Here is a 27395-nt window from a genome sequence, read left to right as displayed (position 1 = left end):
ATGTGTACCTCGCTTTAAGTGTGTGTTGTGAGGCTCGTGACTGTGTTTTACTAGTGACATAACTGGATAATTGTGGTCTAATACATTTCGATTTTCCTCATTGCATTGCACCGACACTCCGAGGAAAAACAGGATAAATAGTATCCTTTCGCGCAACGTCCCGAAACTCTGTGTCCCGGATTCATGCAGACGAGGAGGCAATTTTTTCGTCGTCCCTCGAAAGTGTACCAATTCCCTCTTCTTTTCTCGCAAATCGTTCCGGGTTCCGTGTCCTTTCGCCTCTTTTTTCATTCATAAATGGTATCTTGTCGAAATTTTTTAGGCCGTGTTGTATTCCTTCCTATTTGGCAACCGAGGCACTATTTTTAATGCAGGAGATTGGATCGATAAACCATCCCTTCCGTTTTTTTTTCTCGGAGAACGGTGATTGCTGAAAAGTGATTTTGAAAATACGTCTTGCGGAACGGCAAACGGAAGAAAGGTGAAAATGATTTTCTAATGACTATGGTCCATGGGATGGCGTTTAGCTTTGAGGATGGTAATTTCGTTGCTTGTTGGTCCTTTTGGAGATTTCTTAGTAGGCCAAGGAGACGGGAAAACCGGTGAAATGCTTGTTTGAAACCAAATGAGTTAGCTATTTGGTTTGCGGTCGAAGTAAGCTTTGGAGAAAAGGAGAGGGAAACGGGAATGTTCCACGCGGGGGAGAAAAAAGATAAGGACCTGCTGAAAGTGTTCGGTATATTTTTAATAAGTTTACAACCCCTCTTCCCCCCTAAATGGTTTGTGTCACAGGAAGCGAACGGGTTTCTTGCCGTGGCAGTGCGGGAGAAAAGCAAATAGTCTGGTGTGCTGCAATCCCTCCAGCAAATGGTGCTTTGAGAGTAGCGGAAGAAGATTTGTTAAAACGAAACAAGTGTGAAATCGTGCTTCGGAGTGAAATCCAACCCTCTGTGATCAGCCTTGATTGCAGCTGCTGGTAGCATCCTTGCCCCCGGTCACAAGCCGACCACCTGCGACCACTACCCAGTTTTCGCGTCACTACCTCCAGCCCAGCACGTCGACGATTCTCCCAAAGTACGGAAGAAACCGCCGGCCTCACGATGAACGTCGAAATCACGCCCAACTACTCGTACATCTTCGACTTCGAGAATGAGTTCATCCACCAGGACACGCGCGTGTGGATGGTGAAGAACTGGACCTACGTGTTCTACTACTGCGGCATCTACATGGCGGTGATCTTCGGTGGCCAGTACTATATGCAAAATAGGCCAAGGTAAGTGTGAGATCTTTTGGCATCGAGACAGCACCAGAGACGTACGACGCATGTGTTCTGTTTGCCAAAGGCGATATCTTATAACAGCATCCCAGACTTGAAGGAATGTGAAAAAAATGAGCAAAAATTTCAAGAAATATGATCACAAGATCAAGGGGATCTTATTCGGCGCACAATTTATCCGATTTACGATATTTGATGCTCGGTGGTGATTTTGGCAATAATGTCAGGAAAATAGCATCGAACGCAACTTAATTGTTTACGAATCTAAGCTATATTTGAAAAAATGCTTTAATTTTGACGTTTATAAAATCTCTTCAACTATTTACCGGCTACTGACTTACGTCGTTTGTTGGTTTTTACCACTCTTGATGAAAAACCCCCAGTTATGTTGACCATCAGTTTGGCTGTAGGCATACTTTGCAACACGAAGCACGTTCCAAGCATTCGTAGTCATTCTCGTAGTGGAAAAAAACACGTCCTCTTGTCGCACACGACTGTCGCCGATGGATAAATATACTATTTTTCTTGACGGTGCTTCCTATGCATCCATCAACGAGAGATGGATGTGTTTTCGTAGCTTTCGTCCACCGAATGATGGGAGGATTTATCATCCCGGAAAACACTCCACACCTTTCGTGCTGGACGTTCCCGTTAAGAAGGGTGTGTGTGTGGAGAACACAACTAAGTTAGAATGATCGTAAAATTGTCCCACATCACATCCGTTCCGGGGGATGGTTTCTGCGCCCAATGGGTGGGTTTTTGATGCGTCTATAATTTAGCGGAAATAACGCCTTGTGTTCGCTAGACACACGACACAAAAACTGGCTCTTGAGAAGGTGTTTTTTTTGGCAAAAACACTTACGTCAAATCATGACCGTGTTTACCTATTGTGTCTGGGGTTTTTTTTAATGCTTTTATCCACTTCTGTTCTACTCCGAACGCGGAACAACCGATGAAAAAGAAAACATTAAGCGCTTCTCCACTCCAACCGCCGCCTGGCGTCGAGTAGCAAATCGAACCGAACGATCTTGAACTTGCCGTGTTGTGACGCCGTCCGAGAGCATTTCAAGAGCGTCGAGAAACGGCGGAAGAAAAGGACGCCACACTAATTGTGGACCATTCTCGAACGCACCACCCCGTGGGTCCGGTTCTGTGGAGGGATGAGGAAAGGTGGAAACCGGGCCCAAATTTTGGTTGTGGAGATTGATGCAAAAAAGCTTCGCCACAACACTTCGACCAGAACGCACTGTCCTTGCATATCCTTACCTATTGCGGCGTGTTTATGATCTTAGACGTCTTGCAGCACCGTTAGACTGGCATTGATCGGTGTCGCGATCGAACGGTGACGGTAATTTCATTAGGACGGCCATTGTTGTTTGGCATTAGTTGTTCGACTTTCAGCAGGCAGCAACTCTTAAACCTGATCTGGGGGTTTGTTTGCTCGTTTTTTTCGTGCACAAATCAGTGGCGTGACTTTCCGTGAACTTCATTTGCTGTCATTAAAACAAACACTCTAAAAAGAAGTGTTCAGTTTCAGCAAATCAATGCACCATGGGGTGGCATCGGGGTGTGGTGCTTAGTTTGTCTTGAAAACACAGCTTCCAACCTCTCTTGGGTGTGCTTCAACGATGCTTTCGCATTGACGAACTTCGACGTCGATCGGTTTTTGGCGTTCATGATCACTTCACCGGAACGAAGCGAAGCGTGTTCTGCTGACGTCAGTACGAGGCACGTCTTTTGCGGAGGTGCAAGTCGAAGAAAACTTGATGAGAAGAAAGCTCGAAGATCGCGCTCCGGGAACTTCCGAGTACGCACCTGCTTTGCGTAATGCAAATTTACACCGGATGGGAAAAATCCTTTCAAATCGGTAATCACTAGAATCAACATCGACATGGGCAACATTTTTTCGTAAATAATTCCCCCTGGCCATTATATGGCCATGATCGCCACTTTTTCTCCACTCCAAATGCGTTGGGTAAATGTTTGATTTTCCATTGTGCTACCCATCTTGGGAAATTTTAAGATTCTGCGGACTTTACCCTACCGTGTTAAGGTCGCGTTCGCGAATTTGCGTCCTACCGTCCCGTGTGTGCTGTGCTTGATTTATTGACACAATCCTCACCCGATCGTGACGTAGAGGAGAAGGAAGTCTATTGAAACAGGTGCTGCACATCATCTTTGCACAAGTGTCCACTCGCTTTTGGGTTTGTCTGAGATTTTCTTCGCAGTATGGCGTCACGCTCGGCGGAGATCGATTCCGCGTGATTTCATTATGTTTGTTTTGTGCTGTTCTTTTCCATTCACTTGTACGTTGGTTTATGTACTCAGCTGTTGAGATGATTTAGAAAAATATTCTGCACCTATTACCTACATTGTTACTAATTACGTGCTAATTCTTCACTTGATTTATCTGATTCTTCCAGTTCAGTTCGATGAAATTGTATGACGGAGTAGTATTGCTACGATTGATAGTAGCAGAACGTTTTACTTAAGCCACGAGCTTGACTCATCCACCACGTTTATGCAAAAGTTCCTCACCAACACCAACGGGACACGGCAAACGCCCACAGCGAAGGCAACCCACGGGTGGGGTGGTAGCTATCCCCCTTCATCCCTGTAACCGGGCGTGGAGCTACCCACCCTTTCCATCCCCATTCCGACAAAGTCCGTCGTAATCTCGTGTGCATTATTTGCCGGTCCAACCCTGGCTCTCAGATTCGTACCGGCGAACATTGCGGGACTTAGTAGTAAGGAGACGGGAAGGGAAGGGGCACGAAGGAAGCCACTAATCACGATTTATGCATTACACACCGCGATGACAGCGTGTTGTTCGGTGTTGACAGTCTTTTTCACTTTGTTCGACCCTCCTCCGTGTGTGTGTGTGTGTGTGTTGTTACCCCGGTGCGCACATGATGCGGTCTCCGATGCGACGGATTCGGGTCGTGATTTCCCAAAACGATGCCAGGGGCGGGAACATTGGGTTGGAGCATTCTGCAAGAGTTGGCCGAGAATGTTTCACTCGCGTTCCCCGGAAATAATTTAGCTGGACGCTTATCAGGGCGCCATTTTTTTCGGGGACGGGCTCTTCGTCTCCGTCTAAACCGATTGTGATGATTCAATGTCAATTCTCTGTAGGTTTGGAGGAGGTTTATAGATGTCTGATAAGCGTAGCGTGGTTGCAAAGAGATATCACACGGCCGAGAGAAGGTATCACCTCTGTCGTCATCAGCTTATCGCTTTTTGTTTTTATTTTTTCCCAGCAATGTATATTGTTCGCCAAGTAAAATAAGTTATCCCTTATGCTTCTTTGACGATCGGGACTTCAATATGGCGATATGTATGTTGTTTGAAAAAACCCATATAAATTGTTTTGTTCGAAACGGCCCCAAAACTATCGCTCCTATTTCCTTTAATCGCTACGTTGTGTTTTATATATTTTAGATCAAAATGGAAAACGCGTGCTTGACGTGCCACCATCCAAACGCAAGAGAGCTACGATACCGGAAAAACGAAACCTAGCCTGCTGCGTTGGTCAAAAATTGAACCCCTTGAAACGCAGTCAAGAAACGCACAGCCTACTCGGAACCTACTCGTCACATGTTACACAATTCATACCAGCCGTTCCGTTCTGAACATAAATTTTGTGTAAGAACAAACCATGCGAATTGAACTGACGTTAAATATCCGATCAACGAACATGATTAGATGAACGAACGGGTTTTCCCGAGACTAGTCATTACAAAGGTTATTCATTTTTGTTCATTAGCCTGTTATTAAAAGACACCACTTTCTAGGTGAAGTTCTAATTGGTGATTCGTTCAGCAAGGATGAACCGAAGAACGTTGGCTACAAACAGTGACATTAGATTTCATACCTACGAACACGACCCCGATAAGGATTGAGGAGATGGTATGGCGGTGGATGGTTGCGTTAGCATAATTGAATCATTTCGTCCATTCGGCTGCTGCCCCGGAATGCCGGGGTCCGGTTGTCAGGCCGATGGACATCCCAGAGATAGTGCTAATAAAGCGATCCGTATGCGAACGCATCCGTGCCAGTCTTTCACTCTCTCTACCCCCTCCCGTCGACTCCGTCCCTTGGGGGAGGGATGTCCTGGTCCGGATGAGCGCACGGCAGCAATGGCTTAGTGTGTGTGTGTTTGTCTCCATGCGGATGATTCGCAATTGTTGGATGAGATGATTGCTGGAAGCGGACCGGTTGGGGCCAAATCGTCGAAACGGACGGTGGACAACGGCACTCCTCCCATTCATGTCCGCCCTCCTTCATTCCGATGACGTCGGGCTGTAGAATGCGGGATTATTAACATACCTTCATTCTGGCTTTCCACACCGCGTGGAACCGGAACGCAACGGGGGGTTTTATGCGCCGACTGTGTTGTTGTTGTTGAAAAAAAAGGAAGGTGGAACATCGTTCCGTTTGATGTCCAAGATGATAATTTGTGTGTTGTGCATGATTTCATTTGCGGGCGACTACACGACCAGAGCAACCAGAGGGACCAGAGGAAGGTTCGCGCGCGCGCGCGCCATTTTTGCTGGCTTCCATCTCATTAGAGCGCCGAGATGTGACAGATTGCTTCTGTCTAACCCAAATTGGTCGGTCATGCTCATGACCATTTCCGGAAGCTTTTGAGAAGCCTTCGGGTGGCGCGCGCGCTTGTGTTTAACGAGTTATGTAATTATGCGCTAGTTGAGTAGACACTGCGTTCAATTCTTATTTCTACATTCATTTTGAACTGTTTTGAATTCGTAGAGAATGTTCGTGTAGATCTGAAAAAAAATGTACTATTGTTGAACACTTTCCTTTCACCATCAATGAAGGATGGTTAGATGAAATTTACCGCCTTCGATGAACCTCATACAGGAATATTCTTTTTTCCTGAACAACTCCAAGCGATGACGGCTTTAAATCAACGCCTACTGCTTCCTTCCCTCCTTACTGTCTGCTGCCGCAAGCCCATCACCGAGCTTTCGTCGGCGCTGCATTAATCGATAGCCCTTTCCTTCCGGTGTATGTTATGTATATTTCACCCTTCGGTTCCAACGGTTCGCCGCCACCTTCCAGGACGAGGAACAACGGCCCAGCTACAGGTTGAGCAACCAAACGGCGCCGATGGTGTGTGTGTGTGTGTGTGTTGGTGAGCGATCCTGGCCGGTCAACTGGTGGTGCCACCTCGGGGGTCGTCGCCGGTCGGGCACGTGTCGTTCTACGGTGTATATCATTAGGGTTGCCGGTGACTAAGCGCACGGGAATTGGCTAGCCATGTTCTCGTGGTCCTTCTGACCTGATGCGGAACTGTCACGAGACGAAACGGTGGTCCCGATGGCGCCATAAACAATCCGTTGATAGCCCGACGTTCTTTCCCTTGTGATTGGGTGAGAGAGAGAGAGACGGAAATGTTTGGACAGTTTATTGGGGAAAAAATATTTTGATAGAAAAATTTCTAACATAATACCTAAAAATCAAGTTGATGAAAAATTGAGGTACTTCTTGAATTCTAGTTCTAGCTGTTTTACACCCTCCGAGACCTGGTATACGTGATTCTGCTTTGCTTATTTTACTTATACGCACACACCTGTCTTTTCAATTGTTGCCTCCCATTATTCTGTTTAGCAACATAATTTTCTGATGCCATTAAATATAAAACGAGGTAGTTACTAAAACGTGATCAAATCGAGCGTTGGCAGCATGAATCACACAAATTCCCATTCGTCCCATGCATTAACGTCATCGTTTACGATGGCTCACTAGCTTGTGATTATTCATAAACCAACCTCCAGCATTGATTGGTTAATTGGATGCACGCAAAACTGCAACCCTCGAGCACACGCGACACTTTGCTTGCACCTGATGCATTAGGTTCCCGGTTGGGTCCTCTAATTTGAGTGTCCGAGGAAGCGGAGTCCTGTAGTCAAAAGTGAACCAGGTTGGCGACATGGCGACGTCGGCCGGAAAACGCTGTTGATTTCCGCCGGGCTGTATCGGTTGTGTTGTGGTACTTCCTCCAAGGCCGAGGTACGTGTGTGTGGGAGGTCCGAGCGGGGGAGTTGTGCGTTGCGTGACTTTATACCGTTTCCAGCGTCGGGTCCTCATACTCCAGCGAGAGGGGTTTCCAGTTTGGGGGGAAATATTTTAGTTGAAGCCTGAGGGACTTTTGGACAAGAGGAACACCTGGCCTTCGTCGTGTTTGGTCCGAGTAGTTATGCGAGCTGCGTGGTTACGTAAATGTATTGTGTCCCGTAGGAAATGCCATTTTTACACTGCTCTCCATCACTCTGTTTATTGCCATTCCAAGTGTACATTTATGTTTTTCTTATGTTAAGATCGTCCGAGGGAAGGCATCAACATCAACGGGAATGTCGTGGCAGGTTTGCCAACCAGAAACGCAACAAAACGGGCGCCTTGTGTCAAACACTTTGGCCTGAGGGCGTTTGTTTCCGTAGTCACATAATCTTCTCCACCTGGCGTTGAGGGCGTGCCGTGCAAAGTGAGGTGAAATCGATGACAGATATTGGCATAATATTGTGCACACCTCCACCGTCGGTTTGTTTATCTCTTCCCCCCCTGTCCGTGTCACGAGGAGGTCTTCTTCCGCCGTGCGACGACGACAAGATCACGCGAACGCCGAAAGCACATTATTTGTCGCGTGGTTGCGTTACGACGTTTTATGGAAACTTAAATGAAGACGACTCGCGGGAAGAAGGAAGGGTTAACACGAGACTCCCTTTGTTGGTTGTTTTAAGTAAGGGGATGTTTGCCCTCTCGCCTCGTCCGCCGAAACCGAAACCCAATGCTCACCCGGCAAGTCGTCAAATCCGTCGATTACGATGATGACAGATGATTGCCCTTAATGGGAGAAGCCCGTCCCGGGAAGGTAGATGGAAGTACGGAGAAGGTTTCGTATGCCGCGAAGGTCAAGACATAGAGGCTCGCCCCGATGTGGGTCGTCGACGTGGGGAGGGAAAGCTAGTGCCGCAGGAACGTTTTTGCAATACAATTCCGCGAAATGCTGCCGGGAGAACGATGCGGGAAGGAAGGTTGTGTCGATGTGATTGGGAGAAGAGGACAATATGGTGCGTTGCGCTTGAGGTGAAGTGTCTTGTGTGCCACGAACGTATGAGTGTGTGATTAGGCAAATAACAGCTTGATTAGAGGCTGGCAAATATTGACGATGACGAACAGAATGGTTACAACAACGACCACGACGAGACGCCAGCATTGGCGAATGTGTCTTTTCATGTCGATCCTGCAGTTGGTTGGAAGTTTGAGAGTTTTTAATTTATTCCGAACAGAAATAACAATTTTCTGCTGGAGTTCAAAGCTTGAGAATTGAAAATTCTAATTCCAAAACATTTTTCAAGTTTACGTCTTTTTTTTTTAATATTGTTAAAATCCCTCACACATCCTACCCTCCGCTTCAAGATGTTAGTATAGACGATCCACCAATGGACCAACGTCTGAAGTAGGGATAATTTGCGATGATTTAGGGTCAGCTGTAAACCGTTGAACCTGTCTTCTTCCCCGTTTAGTGAGGAGAGTCCGGTTGTGGAAGGGTTATATCATAAATTCCGAATAAAAATGGGTGTTCTTGGGTGTAGGTTTTCGAGCGAAACCGAAGGTCTAGACCGTGAGGAACCTCCTGTGATCTGGCCGCTGCCGGCGGAAGGTTCTAATAGTGCTAATTCGAAACATCTGAAACCTGTTGAGGACATTCAGGACGATGAACTTGGTGTAAAATGCCTTCCTCTGTTCCTCTCTACGTTCGTGTTCGTCGCTTTGGGATTCATGCATGTTTCTTTCCGGGAGGGTGGGATGGGAGGGAGTCTCCGCTGGCGATGACATCATAAAACCGGTACAATCGATCTAATTCCTGTTGCCAGGGAGACGATCAAGTTAAACCAGTCGCACCAGTTCGTTGTAGACCAAAGCGTTGCAAATTGTTAAAAATACACCAAGTTGAATTACTTTTCATTGAGTACCAGATTCTTCTTGCATTATGACAGCATAATCAATTTTCGGTTAGGTTTTCAATCAGCGTGGAAATAAAAACCCCTTTCAAAATGCTTCTTTACGTACAAAAAAAAATCAATCGTCTACATACGAATCGTTGAGTTAACCAATATGAAAAAAGCGTTGACCAATAGCATAGCGAGCCGAGGGTATTGTGATATGCCGCTGACCAGCATGATGATTTCGTCGGCACTCAATGAAAAGGCCGAAATGTTTCCACATTTCGTTAGTTTTGAAGTGAAAGAGAAAAAAACTAAATTTACAAATTTCAACCAATTCGAAACACCCTCCTCTCGCGCCCGCCTCTCGGTATGGGCCAAAGTTGCCATAGTTGCGAAGTATATTGCACCAAAAGTGGCCCTCCTTTTTCTCGTCGAGGTTTGTGCAAACTCTGTTTAAACATTCTCCTGCCTCACAATGGGGCTGGCAGGGTTTTCTACTGCCTTCGCTCGCTTTTCGGTACCGCATTAAAAGACTTAATTTTTTTTTCTATAAAAAAGCACAAATCCACGATAGAGTATCAACATAAAACATAATACCCATCCTCCTGTTTTACAGGTACAACCCTCCCTCCAGACTTTTTGGCCGGGGTTTAAGCTTGGTAGTATTGGTTTTTCGGCATCTATTTACTTTGTTTCTATTGACATTCGGCGGGTCCACTGCGGTTGTGTCATAGTCGGATTCGTCGTCATCGTCGTCGTCGTGGTCGTAAAAATAGTTAATTATTACCAAGCGCTTTCGATGGTTTGAAAATTTGTCCTTAAAAATGTTTGGGTGTGATTATGGAATGAAATAGAAAAGGGAAAACTTGAAAACAGTGAAGGTCAACATAAGTTTTAAGCTTCCTTGGAAGCTTGTAAACTTGCTGTAGTTTAGTGAATCAAAGCTGTTCCTTGATGTCTCACCACTTTTCCTACTATAATAAACCTCGTTACCGTGTTTCTTTTGAATTTTCATCCGCAAATTTAACGTACCCTTTAGTTTGTTAAAACAACACTTCAAGGAGTCCAAAAACAACTGAAAAGAACTGTGAAAAGATCGTAGGTTTGGGGTAGAACGTTTGATCATGTAACGAGTGCTCGATTGCTGGTTGGGAGTCGGTTTGCCCTGTCCAACTAACTGAATATGGTGGCCGACAGCCGGATACGTCATCGCTGGTTTCGAGAGAATATAATGATGAGCTTTCGCGATTCCGCGGAACGCACTTCCATCGCTACGCCGCGGCCATGCCCTGCCACACACACACAAACATTCCGAAAGAGGGAACACGGAGTCCATGTCAAGCGTGCATATAAAGCGCGTCCGTGCGAATGCTGGGTTTGTTTGATTTACGCTCGCTCGTCCGACGCCATCGATGGATTTTGGGCGGTATTTTCTGTTGGTTTTTACTCACCCACGCTTTTCGTAATGATGTTTGCTGATCGGAGGGGAGGAGGGGGGTCCATTAGGAAGGCTTGGCCGTGCCGCAGGATAGGGCCATGTTTGCCTTTGCGTCCGCTGGTGCAAAGTTTCATTTTAACGATCTCTAAATCGAGACTCCAATTTGCTTTTGTTTTTATTCTTACCAAACACTTCAACACTAAAACAAATCGTCCGTATATCAGGCTGTTCACTAAAATAATGTTGCGAAACATTTAGTAAACATCCAACGAAGTCGTATAAAATATGCGGTATAATAGTCGTTTTTTGTGTTTCCTTCTCCTATTGGGACACGAAAATTAACATTCAAATCTGTATCATACCGAAAGCGTTCGGTGGGGGGAAACCTTATCGATTTTTTTTCCATCGTATTAGCTATCGAAAGCCAATTAATTCCGTCAATTGGGTGATGGGAATAAAATATTCACTCAGATTGGAGCTTTGCTGATGCTTTGCCGTGTGCTATCGAAGCCGTGGAATCGGTGGAAACGTGATAAACCACCCGGGGGTCTTTAGTATGTGTATGTTGTTGTCGTCCTCGTCGTCGTCGTCCAGGGCTTCGTTGTTGTTTGTTGCTGCACGTACGCCGAAGGGAACACATAATTACCCAACCGCCTCATCATCATCTGCCGCGACCGCCCGCTGCCAAAAAAGACTCTCGCTCGCGCGCGAATCCCGTTAATGGCCATTCACTTTCAGCGATCCACCCCGATGTTGTTCTTCTCCCTTCTTCTGCACTGCATGTTTTATTTTTGGCAAAGCACATTTTGGGAAGCGCGCGCCTGGCCGTCGACACACCTCCACGGTGTCGAAGTCAAGGACGTGTAAAGGAAAACGCATTCCGTGCCACCCACCACCCTCCACCGCCCGACGTATGCTCATCAACATCATCATCCCGAACGCCATCGGTCCCATGGTCAAGCGAACGCAAATGGTCGATGGTTTTGACACAGTTACGTTGGTTGGTTTATCAAACAGAAAGTTTTTCCAATTTCAACTTTCAACGGAATGTGGTCAGAATGGGGTGGGGTGTGGAGGGAGCGAGGGAGGGAGGGCGCACGTAACAACCCCAGTCCATGTGCATCAATCAATGTAAAACTTTTCGGGTGCGGGAGCGTGTCTCTCGTGGCCGGTTAAGCGAACCACCCGTTTGCTTATCACAAACACAATGTTAAAGTCAAGTTTGGAAGAGAGTGTTCGAACGGGGAAAAAAAAGAAGGTGAACACATACACTTCCACGACCACAAATAAAGCCATTTCATTAAGAAAAAGCCAATGGAGGCGCGCAGCATTAATAAATTAATAAAATTGTAACTCCACTTCGGGCCCGCGGGTCAATTTGGCAGAAAAGTAATGCACCCCCTCTGTTGTCCCTCTTTCTCTAGCCGAGATGATGATTTTCGTGTCTCGAAGATTTTTATCCCCCCCCCCCTTTTTCCGAAAGACAACTTTCACTCCAATGTCTGTGCTCGCGTGAACCGCTCGGATCACGCTCCCGCAGCTGCGTCTTCGTCGGATCAATCGGCCAAAAAATGTAGATCAAGCTGCCAACAACCCTCGCCCGTCCCTCCTCGCTTCTTACTTTCGGTTTTCGCCATCGTTTGCGATCGTTAGGTAATCGAATATGTTTTCTCACTCCGGCGCCGCCGGCCTTTGGGAGTTGGGAGGAAGCCACGACGCACTGGAGCGCAATATTCGCATTCATTTAATTTCAAACACCCAAAACCGAAAGAAGGAAAAGCTTTTCATTTTCATCGCCATTTGAAAATGGTCAAATGGAGTCAAATGAAAATGTGTAAAAGCTATATTTTCAGAAACGAAAAGCACCTTTAATATTACCTAATAAACGTGCAAATACTAAAACGCTAGGAGCGATATAAAAGAAAAAAAAAAAATGGTTGAATGCTTAAAGTTGCAGATATATCGAAAATCTATTAAAGCCATGTGGAAACATGCTTATCACCAAAATATTCGGTTAGGTAGGTCAAGTGGGAGAGTTATCGTAGATTCCCTCACCAGAAAGCCCAGTTTAATAGCTATGGCTGTGGGAATCCACACCCTCCGGGCGGGAATGTGCGCCGCGATCGCGAACATGTAACCGAACGCACAGTGGGTTCGGTACGTCGTGCGTTGACGCTGATGACATAACTGGAAAAATGTCAATCCAGGCCAATCAATGGCGCGACTGTGAAACGACGAAGGTGGGAGGCTGAATCGGCCAACTGGCTGGTCGGTTGGTTGTTTGTGTGAGTTTCCTTATGCTTTTCGGTGTCCTTTTCTTGTTTTGCTTTCCGACGACGTCGATGATCGTGCGTAATCTGTTTGATTAACATCATTTTCCGTGGGTATTCATTTTTTAACACGTTGACTGCCACGCTTATTTTGGTCATGTTTCCCTGCAGGCCAAACTTTTTCTTCATACAATATCGCTGGCTATCATTTTTGATAGCCATGGCCTGCTGGGAAGTGCACAGGTGCTCGAAGCGCACACACACAGCTCGGCAATTGATATTTTTCTGGTTTTTTGCCTTTAACACCTTATTGTTTATTTCTATTGGCGTTATTATTAAATATATAGCGCCTCAAGATTTCTCCAATAAACGGCTTACGTATTAGCAGCGTGACTGCATCCGTCTCGTTCACCCAATAGACACGCAACGACATTTAGCGAAAGAGACAAAGCGATTCACATGTGATTCAATAAACAAAAACCTTCCACTAAAACAGCTTGTAACTTTTTTCATACCACAGTTATTGTAAAACCAACCACAAATTAAGCTAGACAGGAGATGAAACTATGTAACTACCAAAGGATTTGTAGGTAAGAGTTGTCATTTAGAAGATATAGTACTTCAAAAATCATGGTAGGTGGCTATCAAAAATGATAGCCATGGCCCCCCAGGAAACATCACTGGCTATCAAAAATGATAGCCATGGCAGTCAACGTGTTAATAGTGTTGTGCCTTATGTATCTTTTGGCGAGATTCATTCATATGAATCTTTCACCTAAGGTTCATTCAGATGGATTCATGAATCTTTAAGGATTCGAACCTTCAAACCTTAATGAGTCTTTCGAAACCTTAATGAATCTTCATGAATCTTCAAGGATTCGAACCTTCAAACCTTAACGAGTCTTTCGAAATCTTAATGAATCTTCATGAATCTTTCATTGATGTGTCACGATTCTCCACGATTATTCCATTGGCGTTGATAAAAAAGGGATCCTCAACCCATTTCTGATTCATCACTTTTCGTCTGTTACATGTTTCTGAATCCCATGATTCATGAATCTCTCATCGAAAGATTCATAAATCTCCAAACCGCAAAGAATCATTCAGACTCATGAATCTAAATCTGAATTACACAACTCTAGTTTTTAAGAGTTTTTGCTTTGCTTTCGAATGACTTCAGTTTTCGCTCCTTGGAAGCATTATGCTTTTTTTGTTCTTTGAAAAAGTCGTTTACGAATTGGTTTTGGAAGTTGTAAGTACACTTCCCTGAGAGTTAGTTTCGCGTTTTCTTGTCAACAACACTGTATCGTCTCGTGCAACGAAAGCTCAAACTGTTGCGCTCCTCCTCCGTTCGGCCGGTTCGAAACCACGAAGCAATCGAAGAAACATATGGGGAACTACAAAAGCCCCGCACAACGACCACAACAACGTGCTTTCGCTGGTGTCCCTTTTGCTCTTTCCCTCTCGCTCTTTCCCTCGCCCCGGCCCCCCGCTCTAAACCGCGACGCCAACGGATCGGTGTCAAACATTTCGTAAGCAAACCGTCAAACTCGCGCACACTCTCCCCGCTCTTCAGGTGCTCCTCTAAGGCGCCCGTGGGCGCGAAAACCCTGATGGAAAGGTGGTTGCAAATTTGGTTGCAAATTTCGCAGCAGTGCCAAGAAAAGCGGCGCAACAGCGGCGCTCCGGCTGCGGCTCCGAATGTAAGGGGGAAGCCAAGGCGCGCACTCTGTGACCTGACCAAGCGCACTTTGGATTACGTTCACCGAAAGACGTGGGGGGGTGCAAGGAAGAAGAACGCCTCAGAAACACACCCCCTCCACCCCCCTGGTGTTACGCGGGCATACGGACCGGGTCGTTGTCCGAGAGAGGCTGCCTCTGGCGTCGTCGATGATAATAACGGTGGCCATGGCCAAAGAAGAAAAAGGAACAACCGGACCGACCGGGTCGCCGCATCGCGCGTTGCATCTCGGTAGCCGATCCCATTCGGCGTGTGGCGTAAGTTTTCTTGCCACATCGGAAAAGTCACACACACGCTTGCCAATAGATTGGGAGCGTGTTTTGGAGCGTAGAACACACTCTTTGGTGGGGAAATAATTCACTCTCAGACAGCGAAAAGCGGGTGAAAGATCATCCCCAACTTCGATCGCTAATGGTCTTTTTCAGTTTTCTGAACCATTTAAATGTTACTGATGTTTTCTTTGTTATTTTAGTTGCTCAACGATTCCTGTACCTTGTGAACGCACGTCAGAGGATTCCGTTTACATCCGAGAGAAAAGAAGTATATACCACGAGACCAAACTTTTCCCGAAAGATGCGACGATCCGTCTCGACAATCAGCCCGCCCTCAGACGGCTATCACGTGGCGTTGGGATGTGAAAATGATGTGCTTATCGGTTTTGCCATTACCGGAACCGTTTAAAGGGCAAAAAACGGCCCGCGACCGTCAAACCGGGTGGTAATGAAACCCTCGATGGTGATAACGATTAAACTGTGGTCAACACCTGTGGATCGTCGCGACTCATTATCTCCGGAGTCGTGTCCGCGATGTCGGCGATGATCGAAGCGATTAGAACGAGGGTATGATAAGGAAAAATGGAAGAGATCCAGTTAAAAACATCCACCATTTGACAAACGGTGCAATCCTAAGGCGATCCAATTAAAACGGCGGATTGATTTGCTCGATGCTGGTGTTTAGAAATGTTGCCCTGACCTTCGTTTGTTGTTGATACCACCTCCATTACTGATCGGGTGATAAGAAATGAAATATGCTTCCTGATGGGGGATGGGACGTATCGGGAGTTTCACAACACACCTTTCCCCGGCCATCGCTTCGATGATTCGATTAGGACGATGTTGATGGTTTGTTGTCGTTTCGCTTTCATTAGCGCATCTAATCTGATTACACCTCCAGGCCGTGCGCCGACCCGACCTGTTGCTGTGTTGTCTCCTTTCCGGATGCTAATGATGTTCCTCGGGAGAGGAGGCGCACGCAAGAAACTGATAAGGAAGCATCAGTTCGATCCTGCTTAGTCCGGCCAGGGGCGCACGGAGGAGGAGGGCGTCCATCGCCACCACGGCCTGCCGACCTTTCGTGCCAATACCAATCAAGATGGTTCGGTCGAGGTAATAAGATTAGGCACGACGAACGAAGGAATACAAAGGGCCGGTTAACCTAGCTGGCGGTGTCGTGCCGGTTCGGGGTCAACCGTTTTTTAATGGGTTCTACTGTTTTTTGTTTGCATTTTTTTAAGGCCTTCTTTAAGAAGGTGTACGGTAGCCTTTGCATATCCGGAGTGCATTGCAACAAGTACGCGAACTCATCCACTCGATTCGAATCAATTTGCAAATCGTTGATCATTAGCTAATTAATCATTTGTACAACCGTCGCTCCGGTTTTATCAAACGTCGTTTGTTTCGACTTGGAGTTCGATGGTTGACGTCGATCCAAACCAGTGCGTGCCCACCCTGTGACGTTCGTTGGATGAAGAAATCGCCGCGCGCTGACCTTTACCGTCAATTGGTCACTTGCGTATGGAAATGATGGAATATGGTAATTTCGTGTTTACTCGAAAAGCTCGGAAAAAGGAACAAAAAAAAGCAAGCAGCAATTAACGTTTTCTCGACCATTACAGGAGGAGGAGAATGTGCCGAAAAATGTTCGTCATGGGTGATTTGTCGAAATTCAGACAGCACAAGGAGGGTAAATAAATAAAACGGAGTGGTTTGCGTGATACTTGATAACAATCTAGATAACCTGAAACGTCAGAGAACCAAAAGACAGACATTGTAAAGGCAAAGAAACTAGAAATGAGGTTGAATGTACATAATCTCATACAGCATAGTATTGTTTTTCTGGGTATGCAAATTAAATTTTTCATCAAATGATCGTTAGGCTTTTATTTCAGACGTTAATACAATAACTTTGTATAGTGTAAACAATTTCCAAACTTAAATGAAATTATGTCATTCGATTAGCCCCATCTAATTTCTCTTGATTACAACACATTCATGATGGAAGGCAAAACAAAAATGTCACCAACACAAATCGCAGTCTTTGGGCAATTTTGTTGTTGGCCGACCGACCCCCCTCCCAAACCGCGAGACCGAGAGAGGGATTACTTTGAAAATTCAATTAAAACGACCCTAGCAACTTGGCATCGTTTCTTGGTTCATCCGCCGCCAACGCTTGGAATGTAAATGATGTTCTCTGAATGTAATGTCGCCCAAGCCGGCCTTCCATGAACTCGGGAACCCGGTAAGCACCTCCAACCATTGCTCCCATCATCGCGCCCAAGAACGCCGGGCCGGCGGAAAGTTTTACGTGAAAGTTACACAACTCCCCGAGGCTTCATGTCAAACACCAATATCCGCCCGCCGGAGCTTGTCGGTTTAGTTTTTCTCCGCTGGCCGACGACGGCGTTGTTGTGGGCGTACCGGAGTCGCGCGTGTATCCTGCGGAAGAACGGAGGCAAGATTGGAAACGTCTGATACGGCGTCCAGGATACTTTTCTCATGGTCATCGGTCCCGGTGTAGAGGTACCGGTAGGCGAACTTCGAGGTGTTCCGAGAACGTTGGCCGGTGGCAAAAAGGGAGAACGACACCCGGAGACGGTCGAGACACACACGGCTCGGAAAATGGAGTGACGCGAGGGGAGAGCCTCCAGGAGAGAGGAGAGGATAAGAGGTCATGGACTGCCGGTCTCGCCGTCGTCGGTCGTACGATGGCATGCCGGGTTGTGCGCGCGCACTTTTCCATTCCTATCGATTCGTTCCAAGAGGGCAGGAGATTGGCGCTTTTCACTTCCCACATTTTCTCGATTTCGGTTGGCACTCTCTTGGCTCTCCAAACCGTGTGGTGTTGTCCTCGGAATCTAATGCCAAACGTTCTCTCCCAAAACACCCTTTAAATTCGTGACAGTTTTCCCCCCGTGGGCCAAAGTTTTTCTCAGCCACGAGGACGAGGAGCGGTTTGGAATTCGAGTGAGTTCACGCTGGAGGCGATGGCGGCGTGCGCAGACACGTGTTTCAATCTCTCCCCGAGCCAGCCAACCTATCTGGGAGGAACGGACCAGGGAAGAAATGGTCATGGGACGGGGAGGGAGAAGTCCGATGGTCCGATAACTTCAGCTGGACGTTCGACCACCACACACTAGCCCCGATATCCGGTTTTTTGGTGAACGCCGTCATGTTGGTAGAGATTTGTATTTTTATTTATTTATTCATCGATGTTCAACGTGGATCGGTTCGGGCGATCCCACCGGAATGTCGGTTTTATATAACGCTGCACGTCTGAAAATTGTCGTCAGGGTGTGTGTCCTCCTTTCGGGGGATAGCCTCTTCCATAACTTTTTTTGTCGAATTGGGAAAGATAAACTCCTCCGCGTTGGAAGTTACGTAGGATCAAAGCGAAACCGTTCGATTTCCCCGATTCGATTTTAGTATAGGTGCGGGCTAGGACGCGGCGACCATCGCGGGACATCCAGCAGAATATCTGCCACAAATACCAAACCGGATACATCCACTGAGACTCGTCCAACCATATCCGTAAAGCCTGTCTGCTGATGGCCCCGCGACTGATATGAACCGCTTCTTGGGAGGCGAATTTTGTCTTGAAGGTCACACCCACACCATGGGGAGTGTTGCAATGTCTTTTCCTTTCAAGCACACGCCGAGCGTCTGCCGGATTTGAGGTTGAAGTGTACCTTCGTGCAACGGAGGAAGAAATATTAGTTGAAACTGCTTGAATCTAGTCCTATCGTAAGTCTTAAGGTCGTCCTCCATTGTTTTGTTTGTATCACGTATATCCATGGATTGTAATGGCCATGTTTAACAATAGTTTGAAAAAGGTTTCCTTATAGTTAAGCGGCACATTAAGTACGGTTAAACGTATGTAACAAGGCGTTTACTCCTTCTGGCTGTCCTTGACGTTCGGTATTGAAATAGGACATTAAAAAAACCTAATCACCATTAAATACTTTTATTAATGCCCTTTTGTGTGAACTTGTATCTTGACATGTAAATATGAATGATATGAAACACATTGGTTAGTTATTTTGTCGTTCAGCCGAAGCAAACTATTGGGGAAAGGAACTGCAGAGAAGAACTCGCTGGTGGTGACCTTTACGTCGTATCGTTTCTCTGCTATCGCTAGATTGTATTGTATAGCTTGTGAACGGGGAGAGAGGTGAAAAGAGGCCGGACCGCGGCAGGAGAAAGTATAGAGGTCCATTCAAACAAGCTCCCCAAGGTCAAGTGTTGTCTTTTCGTTTCTTCTTGTTACACACCTATACTCTCGCGCCTTTGACTGGCATTAACCGGCTGTGGTGGGTGTGTCTGGGTGTGTGCGCGTCCAGCACCACCCTTCCGGATCTTCGTGGAACCATCAAGGTGAAGAAAGAATAAAATTATCGCCCCGCCACGAGAAGAAAGTTCCACGTTCTCCTTCGAGGAAGTCGAGACCGGTTCTTGTATCTGGCTTCAACCGGGTTTCGTTCGAGCCGGTAGTTCGGTATGTCTGGATCCAATAGGATCGTGGTCGAGTAGGTGGCTCTTGTGGGTTCTATTGCTTCCATTGCTCCTGGGACACCATTCAACGACACTCGAACGATTTTCTTCTCTAGTCCTCCAGAAGAAGAGGAGCTCGGTTATATGACTCCACGTTGGCTAGCGGGAGGATCCTCCCGCGTATTTACTTGACATGCATTTTATGAATGGAATCCAGCTTGGAGGCGGGTGGCGCCGGTGCTGGCAAGGGAAAGAAGGTCATCAAATAGACGACGGTGGTGGCGATGATGATGATGATGTTGATGGCAGCAGCAGCGTTGATATGAATGAAACTAGTGCCATACTTGTTAACTCTCCATTTCCTGTTCTCCCATCATCCCAAGTTCCCGGCGGAAAGTGTCCCCGTTTCGATGCGCTTTTAGCACGCGCTAACTAATTTCTATGACCTTGACGGTTGTCACGATATAATACGTCGCGCTGACAATATTCTTTTCGCTAGCTTGTTTTTTTTTTATTGTTACCAATATTCCGGGTGTTGCCGGGGAACTCTCTCCCTCTCTCTCTCTCTCTTTCTCTTGGTTCTTTCACCGCGAATTCGGATGGATTTATCGGGCACGATCGAATCACGCTCTCGGGGTTGTAATACCGTGGACTCGTGCACCGTGCACGCCATCGCCATCGATAACGAAACCTTGGTTCCGTCTGCCTGATAAGGTAACCGAAAAACCGGGAGAAAGGGATTTCTGGCCCGCGAATAATGATTGATTCACACGCCTCAGGTGTGCTCGAAGATAAGATGATATGATGGGAAAAATTGTAATAACACCTCGTCTGCGGCTTATCGATATTGTCCCGGGGGGGAAGTTCCTTTTCGAAAGGGAAGCGTTAAAATCAGCCGAAACCGGTTCCTGCGTGAGGCTCGTGGTAATCTCATGCTGGGTTGATTCGGCGGGTTTGGCCGCAGACAGTCTTTTTGGTCTTGATAATTTCCGAATCGGTCTGAATGTCGGATCGATAACACCACTGCAAAGTTGGAAGGAACACCTGCCGATTATGTTATCGGTTGTTAGTCACTGCTCTAACCGGTAAAAAAATAAGTACTCTGTGGTAAACAACATTTGAGCCGCATAGTAACAACAGTGGGGAATTGTAATGGGAAATTATTTTAGCCCGTGCTAGAATTTGAATATTTCAAAGAAGTTACCTATAAGAAATATGTTCAGTGTATTAATACTTTTTTCTTCCACACTTCTCTATCCACAGATTTGAACTGCGAGGGCTGCTAGCGATATGGAACACACTGCTAGCCATGTTCAGCATAATGGGTGCCTGCCGGACAGCGCCCGAGCTGGTCCACGTCCTGCGACACTACGGGCTTTTCCACTCCGTCTGCATTCCTAGGTGAGTTTTGTCGCAAAAGTATCAACGGAAGGAAGCAACACCAACCGAGCTAGAACTTGAAGACCGGAAGCTGATGAGAAGAACCTTGGGACGAGACAGGGCTTTTGTTGGGGAAGAAAAATTGCCGGTCTGACCTTGGCCGGATGACCCTGGCCGGCGGTCGAAGTTTTGGTACCGTTATCAGAGGCAGGGAAAAAAGAAAGGTCTCGCTCAGAGAGTCGTGTGGTGGGGTGTCAGGACCTATCCGGCGAGACATCGTCAAAACATACGATACACCTCCGGTTCATACCCCCCGTGAGTGAAAGCGTCGGATGATGTATTTCATGCTTGACCGTCTAGGCCGGAGTTCCGTGAATCCGGACCACGGGAAAATGATAAGAAGGCTTCTCCGATTCGCCAGTTATTGTGGCAAGCGAACCCGACTAGAACCGGATTTCTCTCGCTCCCCTGAACAATCAACTCTGACCCTCGGGAAGATCCACGATAAGGAATCAACGTGTTACTAGCTGTTGGTGGGTTTCTTTTCTGGCAAATTGCGTTTTCTAGCTTCTTCATTTCAATCACTGTGGGACGAATCATAGCATCGGAAGATGGTCGCACTGTTTTTTTTTCTATTTTCGATAACCCATGGATCATCCGACACAGAAAGATTATATTTTGGATCTGAACTGCATTTTAATGAAACTCAAATATAGAATACTTTCCAGCTTAGGTCAGAGAATTTAATTATGATGATGTCATCTACATCGAAGCTGCCGGTCTCATTGTTTCTGGCGGGAGGAAAGCGTTTGCGGTGGAACCGTATGCAAAACGGTCTCTCCCAATGCCCATTATCGGATACGTCGATCAATTAACTGCAAGCTAACGATGAATAATAGGCCATTTTGTGACGCTTTTCCACCGTGGTTTCACGGTCGCCTGTTGTGAGGGTGATGTCTGGGTGAAATAATAGTGGCATCATGCAACACTCGCTAATAACGTTGCGTAACGAATGGCGATTTCAGGTAAAATGTAATGGCATCATTTTATGGTCTTGTTTGTTTGTCACACTTGAAGTCCTTTCAATTTATCGCGAAGATTGGAATACTATTTACGACACGTTTTCAATCGTTGTTGAGATGACGACTTCGGTGCGTGATAATACATGGTTTCTTTTTTTTACAGCAAGTGAAACTATTTTCTGCTCATGATCGATGACTAATGCCAATGATCCCTCCGTTGGAAACATTAGTGAGAATTAGTCACAAATTGAGAATAGCATCGAAATGTCCTCACATATACCCGTTCACCGATGGTTTCGGTTTGATTGTTCGTTTCGATGAAAACAGGCGGCCAAAAAATGGCGTTGTTATGTTACCAAACTTGGCCAGATGATCATCTTCGACGAATCGCGTGAGTGTTGAGAAGAGCAGATGAAAAACCGTTCACCTTTTTTGTGTGCTGCAGTTTGCAAACGATTGACTCATCTTTTACAGCCCCAGAATGGTGTAATGCAACCGAAGGATTAAAAGACAACAATATCGAACAAACGTGTTACGTCTGCTGTGTTTGGGAAATCCACAGAAAATGGCGTTGTGGTCCAAGAGGTGAACCATTTTACGATCGTTTTTAGTCACAATTTGTCGTTATTACAGACCAACAGCGACGGCGGATTTGATAACAGGTTCACTGGTGTGTTGTAATCACTCGGTTCGTGGATGATCTTCTTTCGGCTGAAACGCATCTTAATTCGTTACGGCGTTATGTCACAGCAAAAGCGGACCAAACGGGAACTCATAACCGGAACCTGACCAACCGCGACCCCTATCGTTGTCAAACTTTCAACCCACAAATGCCCACGTCGAAATTCCTTCTTCGGCACTTGCGAAACGTCTCCTCCGCGAGCAAAGAGGGAGCGATCAAATGTCAATAGTGCACGCATTCCGTCCCACCTTTCTCGCTTTTTGGGGGAAAGCCTTCCGAATGCGTGGAATGTTCGTGAAGTGAAGAAAACTAAATACTACGCAGTGACCTCAAAAGCAAGGAGATATGAATACAGAGAAACACAACAAGCACCACAACAACGCCAAACACGGCGACGATCCTCAATGTTACGTTATGCCTGAGACCTGGTTTTCCTGTGGGCCACCCGAAAACCCCTTTTTCAACGACAACAACGGCGGTTTCCCTGCAGAAATACACATACGCACGAACAAAGGCCCAGGGAACAACCTGTTTATGCTAGCGGAGCTCTCTCCCTCTCGCGTCCCGCCGATCGTGCGTGCATCGATCGTCGTGATTACCTCATCAGGGCTGAAAGGGAAAGCACTTCTTGAACTTGAACGAACCATCCCGGAACGTTTTGGCATGCTTTGAACCAGGGCGCGTGACTCGCATACATCCGTGTGTGGTTTTTGCAAAATTGAACGGTCGACAAGCACTGCATTCCGCAAATATTCTGCGGCGGGAAACGGGTTGTTGATACTCCTGAAGAATGGAATTATTACTACGTAAAGTTTTTAAAACAATTTCTCTATTTCCAAAGGTTAACTAAAGGTGGTGTGGTGTACGTTCACGTACTTCAGAGTTCCCAGGAGAAGGTGTTTTTCTTTGTGCGTCCAATCTCTACTGAACTTCACCTCGATCGATCATCACCGCGTGGCGATCATTGTATTGGTGTCATAGTGCGACCGATCGTGACCAAAAATGCGTTGCATAATGTATGTTACATACACTAAGGCTTGCCATTTCACGCTTTCTCATCTTTCGGCTTCGAATCTTCGAAAGACGAGACAACTTTTGGGTAATGCCTCTTTTTCAATCGTGCTACTTTTGTTATTTACCCTCGCTTCCGTTCACGTGTGTTTGTTATCGTGAATTTTAAAACCTCCACCGGGAATGTTGTGCGAATGGTTTCGTGGGAACACTGATATCGCAATTGTTATAAACATAAATTTGAAGGCGATCAGATATTATTGCGCATAGCAAGTAGGTAAGGTTGGCGTTAGGCATGATTCAGTATCTAAAGATGGGAAGTCGCTTCGTTCTACTGCACATAATGTTACACGGATGATGCAAAATATGGACGGTGGAATTTGATCAATCCCCCCATTGCACGATCACAACTGCATCTCACAGTGGTTCGCGTGCTCCAAGTTGCGAGTCATGCGATCCCCTTTTCCATTTATTGTCGGTGTTTAACATACTCCTTTCCGGTGGATGCCTTTCCTAAAGAGGAGGGTAGGCAAAAAGAGGTGGTGGCCCCAGCCTGGCAGTCGACTGGCGCTTGTATGCGCTTAGTCGGTCAAAGGCCGGTCAGTGCACCAGGTGCACTAATTAAATTTCCGCGTCTGGCGACCCCATTCGCGTGCCAACGGAGGGAAAAAAATTCAGCAAAGGACCTTCGATCCGCACTCCAGTGAGCTCTCTGGTACCGCTAGTTTGACATCCTCGTTTGACAAACGTTTGTGCCCGTTGCTCACGAACCGTGCCCACCGGGGGTAATAAGTAGTTGACCAACCTGAGTTTCACGAGTGTTTCCCCTGATTTTTGATGCGGATGCACACCAAACGGCTGAAATTTCTTTGTGTCCAAGTTTTCTCATTCCATTTTCGGGGATCGATATACTTGCCTTTCATTGTAAAGCGAAATGTAATTCGAAACAGCGAATCAAGCAAATAAACCTCCACCACGTTCGCATCGAGTGATCGGTGAACGTCCGGATGGGGATCTCAATCCACTACCCAACATCGTAGCAATCCGCACGGGAATGAGTTACTAGCATTTAATTATCGATATATAAATTAATCATGACTGCAGACTGCATTAAGTAGGCCGTGGCGCGAGATTGTGTTTGCACAGTCGCTCACTTTCTTTGAAGTTCCTCCCCCTCTCTCTCTCTCTTCTCAACGACTTGTTTTTTGCAGAAGAATGGAAAAACCCGCATTCCCAGCACGAGATGTAAGATTCGCTAGCTATTGTGACGTGTTTACGAGCGAATCTCGACGTTTCCTTCCGCTAGTGTGGGGTTAATGTCTAGAGATTCTTCTGGAACGTCCTATTGTTCGCTGTAGAAAATGGATTGCATCGAAGGTGTGGAGTTGAATTTTCAATCGAATTTCATTTTCCTGGCAATTGTAATGTACCTTACACACGTTCTTTCAGAGATTTGCCTTTTCAGTGTACCATGTGTGTGTTCAGGCATGTTCAATCAAAGGTAATTAAGTCAATCGGTAACTTCTTGCAAAACAAACTCCCGTTAACCACCACGACGACACGGTGTATGGTGCCATGTTGCTTTACAACACTCTGGCAACTTTGAAAGGTCCACCACGGTGTGGCACAACTGTTTTTGGTCTACATTCGTCGAACGACATTAGAGCGTATGCTGACTGGAAGAAGGAAGCTGTTGCAATGCGCGAGCCCTCGTCTTGGGTGACCATCACCAGCTGATCTTAGTAGGCATGCTTGCTTCTGGTGCTAAGTTGGTGCAGCTTGCTTGGTTAGACGGAACCATTTCTGCAACCGGTTTTTAGAATGTCTCAAGAAGGGTCTTGCGGACCTACGGACGGTTGTCGAAAAGTTGAGATAGGTTGCGGTGTATGATTTATGTTCGCTTTTCTTGGAACGTCTCCGGCAAACTTCTTGATCAGCTGGTTGGTGGGTTTTCCTTTTTCTCGAAGGTCGTGTCATGCCGGCCGCCGGTCAACGACCATAAAGGTTCGGATTGATCTGCTTGCTCTCCCCGGTTCATGTCGAAATAGCAGCTCACCTGCCACTCGACTGTGTGGTGTAAAATGCAACTCGAACGTGAGGTTGTAGTTCACTTTTTGTCCCCCTCACCGATGTCTTCGCCCTTCTCAAGGACGTCAGTTGCCTGCCGGAGGGAATGGGAAAAGTTGCCTGCGCACGATCGTCTTAAGCAAAGAGAAAGGATAGCTAATGATTCATCTAGCGACGTGTGTTTCATACATTCAGGAAGGAAAAGCACTAAGAGAACTGGTTTTTTGAAGTAGGATTGTTAAAGATTCATGGAATGATACGATGAAAGTCACCGGTTTTCAGTCGCTCAGCTGTGGAGTGAGAACTTTATTTCATCTGCTAAAAGATCGAAAAGGTATGAAACGAAGACGTAGAACTTGCGGAGGAAAACCCCATACGATATAGGGTGGAAACAATTCCGCAGTCAAATATTTATCATTTGCAACATTAATATCTCCTACGTTTTGTTGGTTTTTTGTTTCTCAAAATGTGTCCCCACAACCGGTCTCGGGACATTGTTCGGGAAGGTGAACTAATTTTAGCTTTGCGGTATTGATTTTTTTTCACTCTCTTCGCTGCCCTTTTTCTTCCCTCTTCCATTGATGTAACAGTTGTCCCGGGGGGGTGGCCACCGGTTCAACCGAGATGCTTTCGCCGAGAAGGGATTGCAATTTTTCGGGGACGCTTTGAGCTTCTAGTTGCGGTTTGTTCGCTCCCAACAAAGCTTGGCAAAGTTGTACCTTTTTGGAACCATAATTACCATTGGCCACAAAATAATCTTCGTCTTAAAGTACTTTTACTTACGCCCGCTTAGCGAAATGCCCGTTTACATCATTGTTGAACTTTGATTAACAGTGGCAATTTTTTTATTGTAAAAGAAAAAGACAAACAATTTATGACTCTCATTCAACCGTAACTCGGCAAACGTTAGTGGAAGTGTTTTCAATATTTGTTCAAGTTTATGTAAAAATAACACCATTTCGTCGCTCCACTCGGATGTCGTTCTCGGAAGCACAGAGTGTGTCGGGGATGTTCGTCTCGTTTGTTTGCATTTTCGCCGCTCCTGGACACCACAACATCAACTGACCGCGTCATCTTTGCCACGTAACTGACGTCAATGCGTGCCAGTGTATGATGCCGGATCGTGTTTTGGAATTTATTTTGCACGATAGATACGAGAGCAATCGGAATGACATTAAAAACGTAACGCGTCGAATCCAATGTGCGATGTTAACTTGACATCAGCGTTTACGCGACGCGGGATGAGCTCAGCAAAATCGGATACCAGAACACCACCCTGCCCCAGGGAGCGCGTTGGTGGTGGACCATTGGCCATCGTGTAATGGTCGGCCGATCGGAAAATCCCGTCGCTGCATTTTACATCAGATCTAATATCGGCCACCCATTAGCTATCAAGCGTCTATTGAACCTAATGAACTGTTGAATAAATTAGCCCATCGTTAGGTGCGGCCTTGCCCGCCCATCGTTCCCTTTCGTGGCCAGACATTGTTGTTGGTGTACTTCCTTCTTCCTGTGGCCGGTTTAGTTTGGGCGGGCAGAGTGAACATCAAATATGGATCAGAGCTGGAAAGATCCGTCCGACTAGTACTGGAGCAGCGGTATAAGGAGGAACCACCTTGTGTGTTCTGCCAGTGCAAGTGCAGTGAATGGAGGGAATTTTCTATCAGCATGTTGATGTTCCATTCGCGTGCACTTTTGCCGAACAAGGTGTGGCACGTGGCCGTGATTATTGGCGCACTTCCTGACGAACTCGCACTGTTGCAAATTTGATG

The 27395-nt window shown here is 46.4% G+C and overlaps 1 protein-coding gene across 1 annotated transcript in view; it reads left to right on the top strand.

Annotated features, from left to right (window-relative positions):
* Nucleotides 1-974: 974 nt before the first annotated feature.
* LOC131282161 (elongation of very long chain fatty acids protein 6) overlaps nt 975-27395 on the top strand; it is a 28241-nt gene continuing 1820 nt past the window's right edge. Inside the window, exons 1-2 of the mRNA XM_058311569.1 lie at nt 975-1273; nt 20725-20862. Coding sequence (XP_058167552.1) covers nt 1101-1273; nt 20725-20862 — 311 coding nt within the window. The 5' untranslated portion in view covers nt 975-1100. The remainder of the gene's footprint in view (nt 1274-20724; nt 20863-27395) is intronic.

Source organism: Anopheles ziemanni, chromosome 2 (assembly GCF_943734765.1).
Source record: "Anopheles ziemanni chromosome 2, idAnoZiCoDA_A2_x.2, whole genome shotgun sequence".
Classification (NCBI taxonomy): domain Eukaryota; kingdom Metazoa; phylum Arthropoda; class Insecta; order Diptera; family Culicidae; genus Anopheles; species Anopheles ziemanni.
Note: the sequence above shows the minus strand (reverse complement) of the source record. Positions and strands in the feature narration are given on the sequence as shown.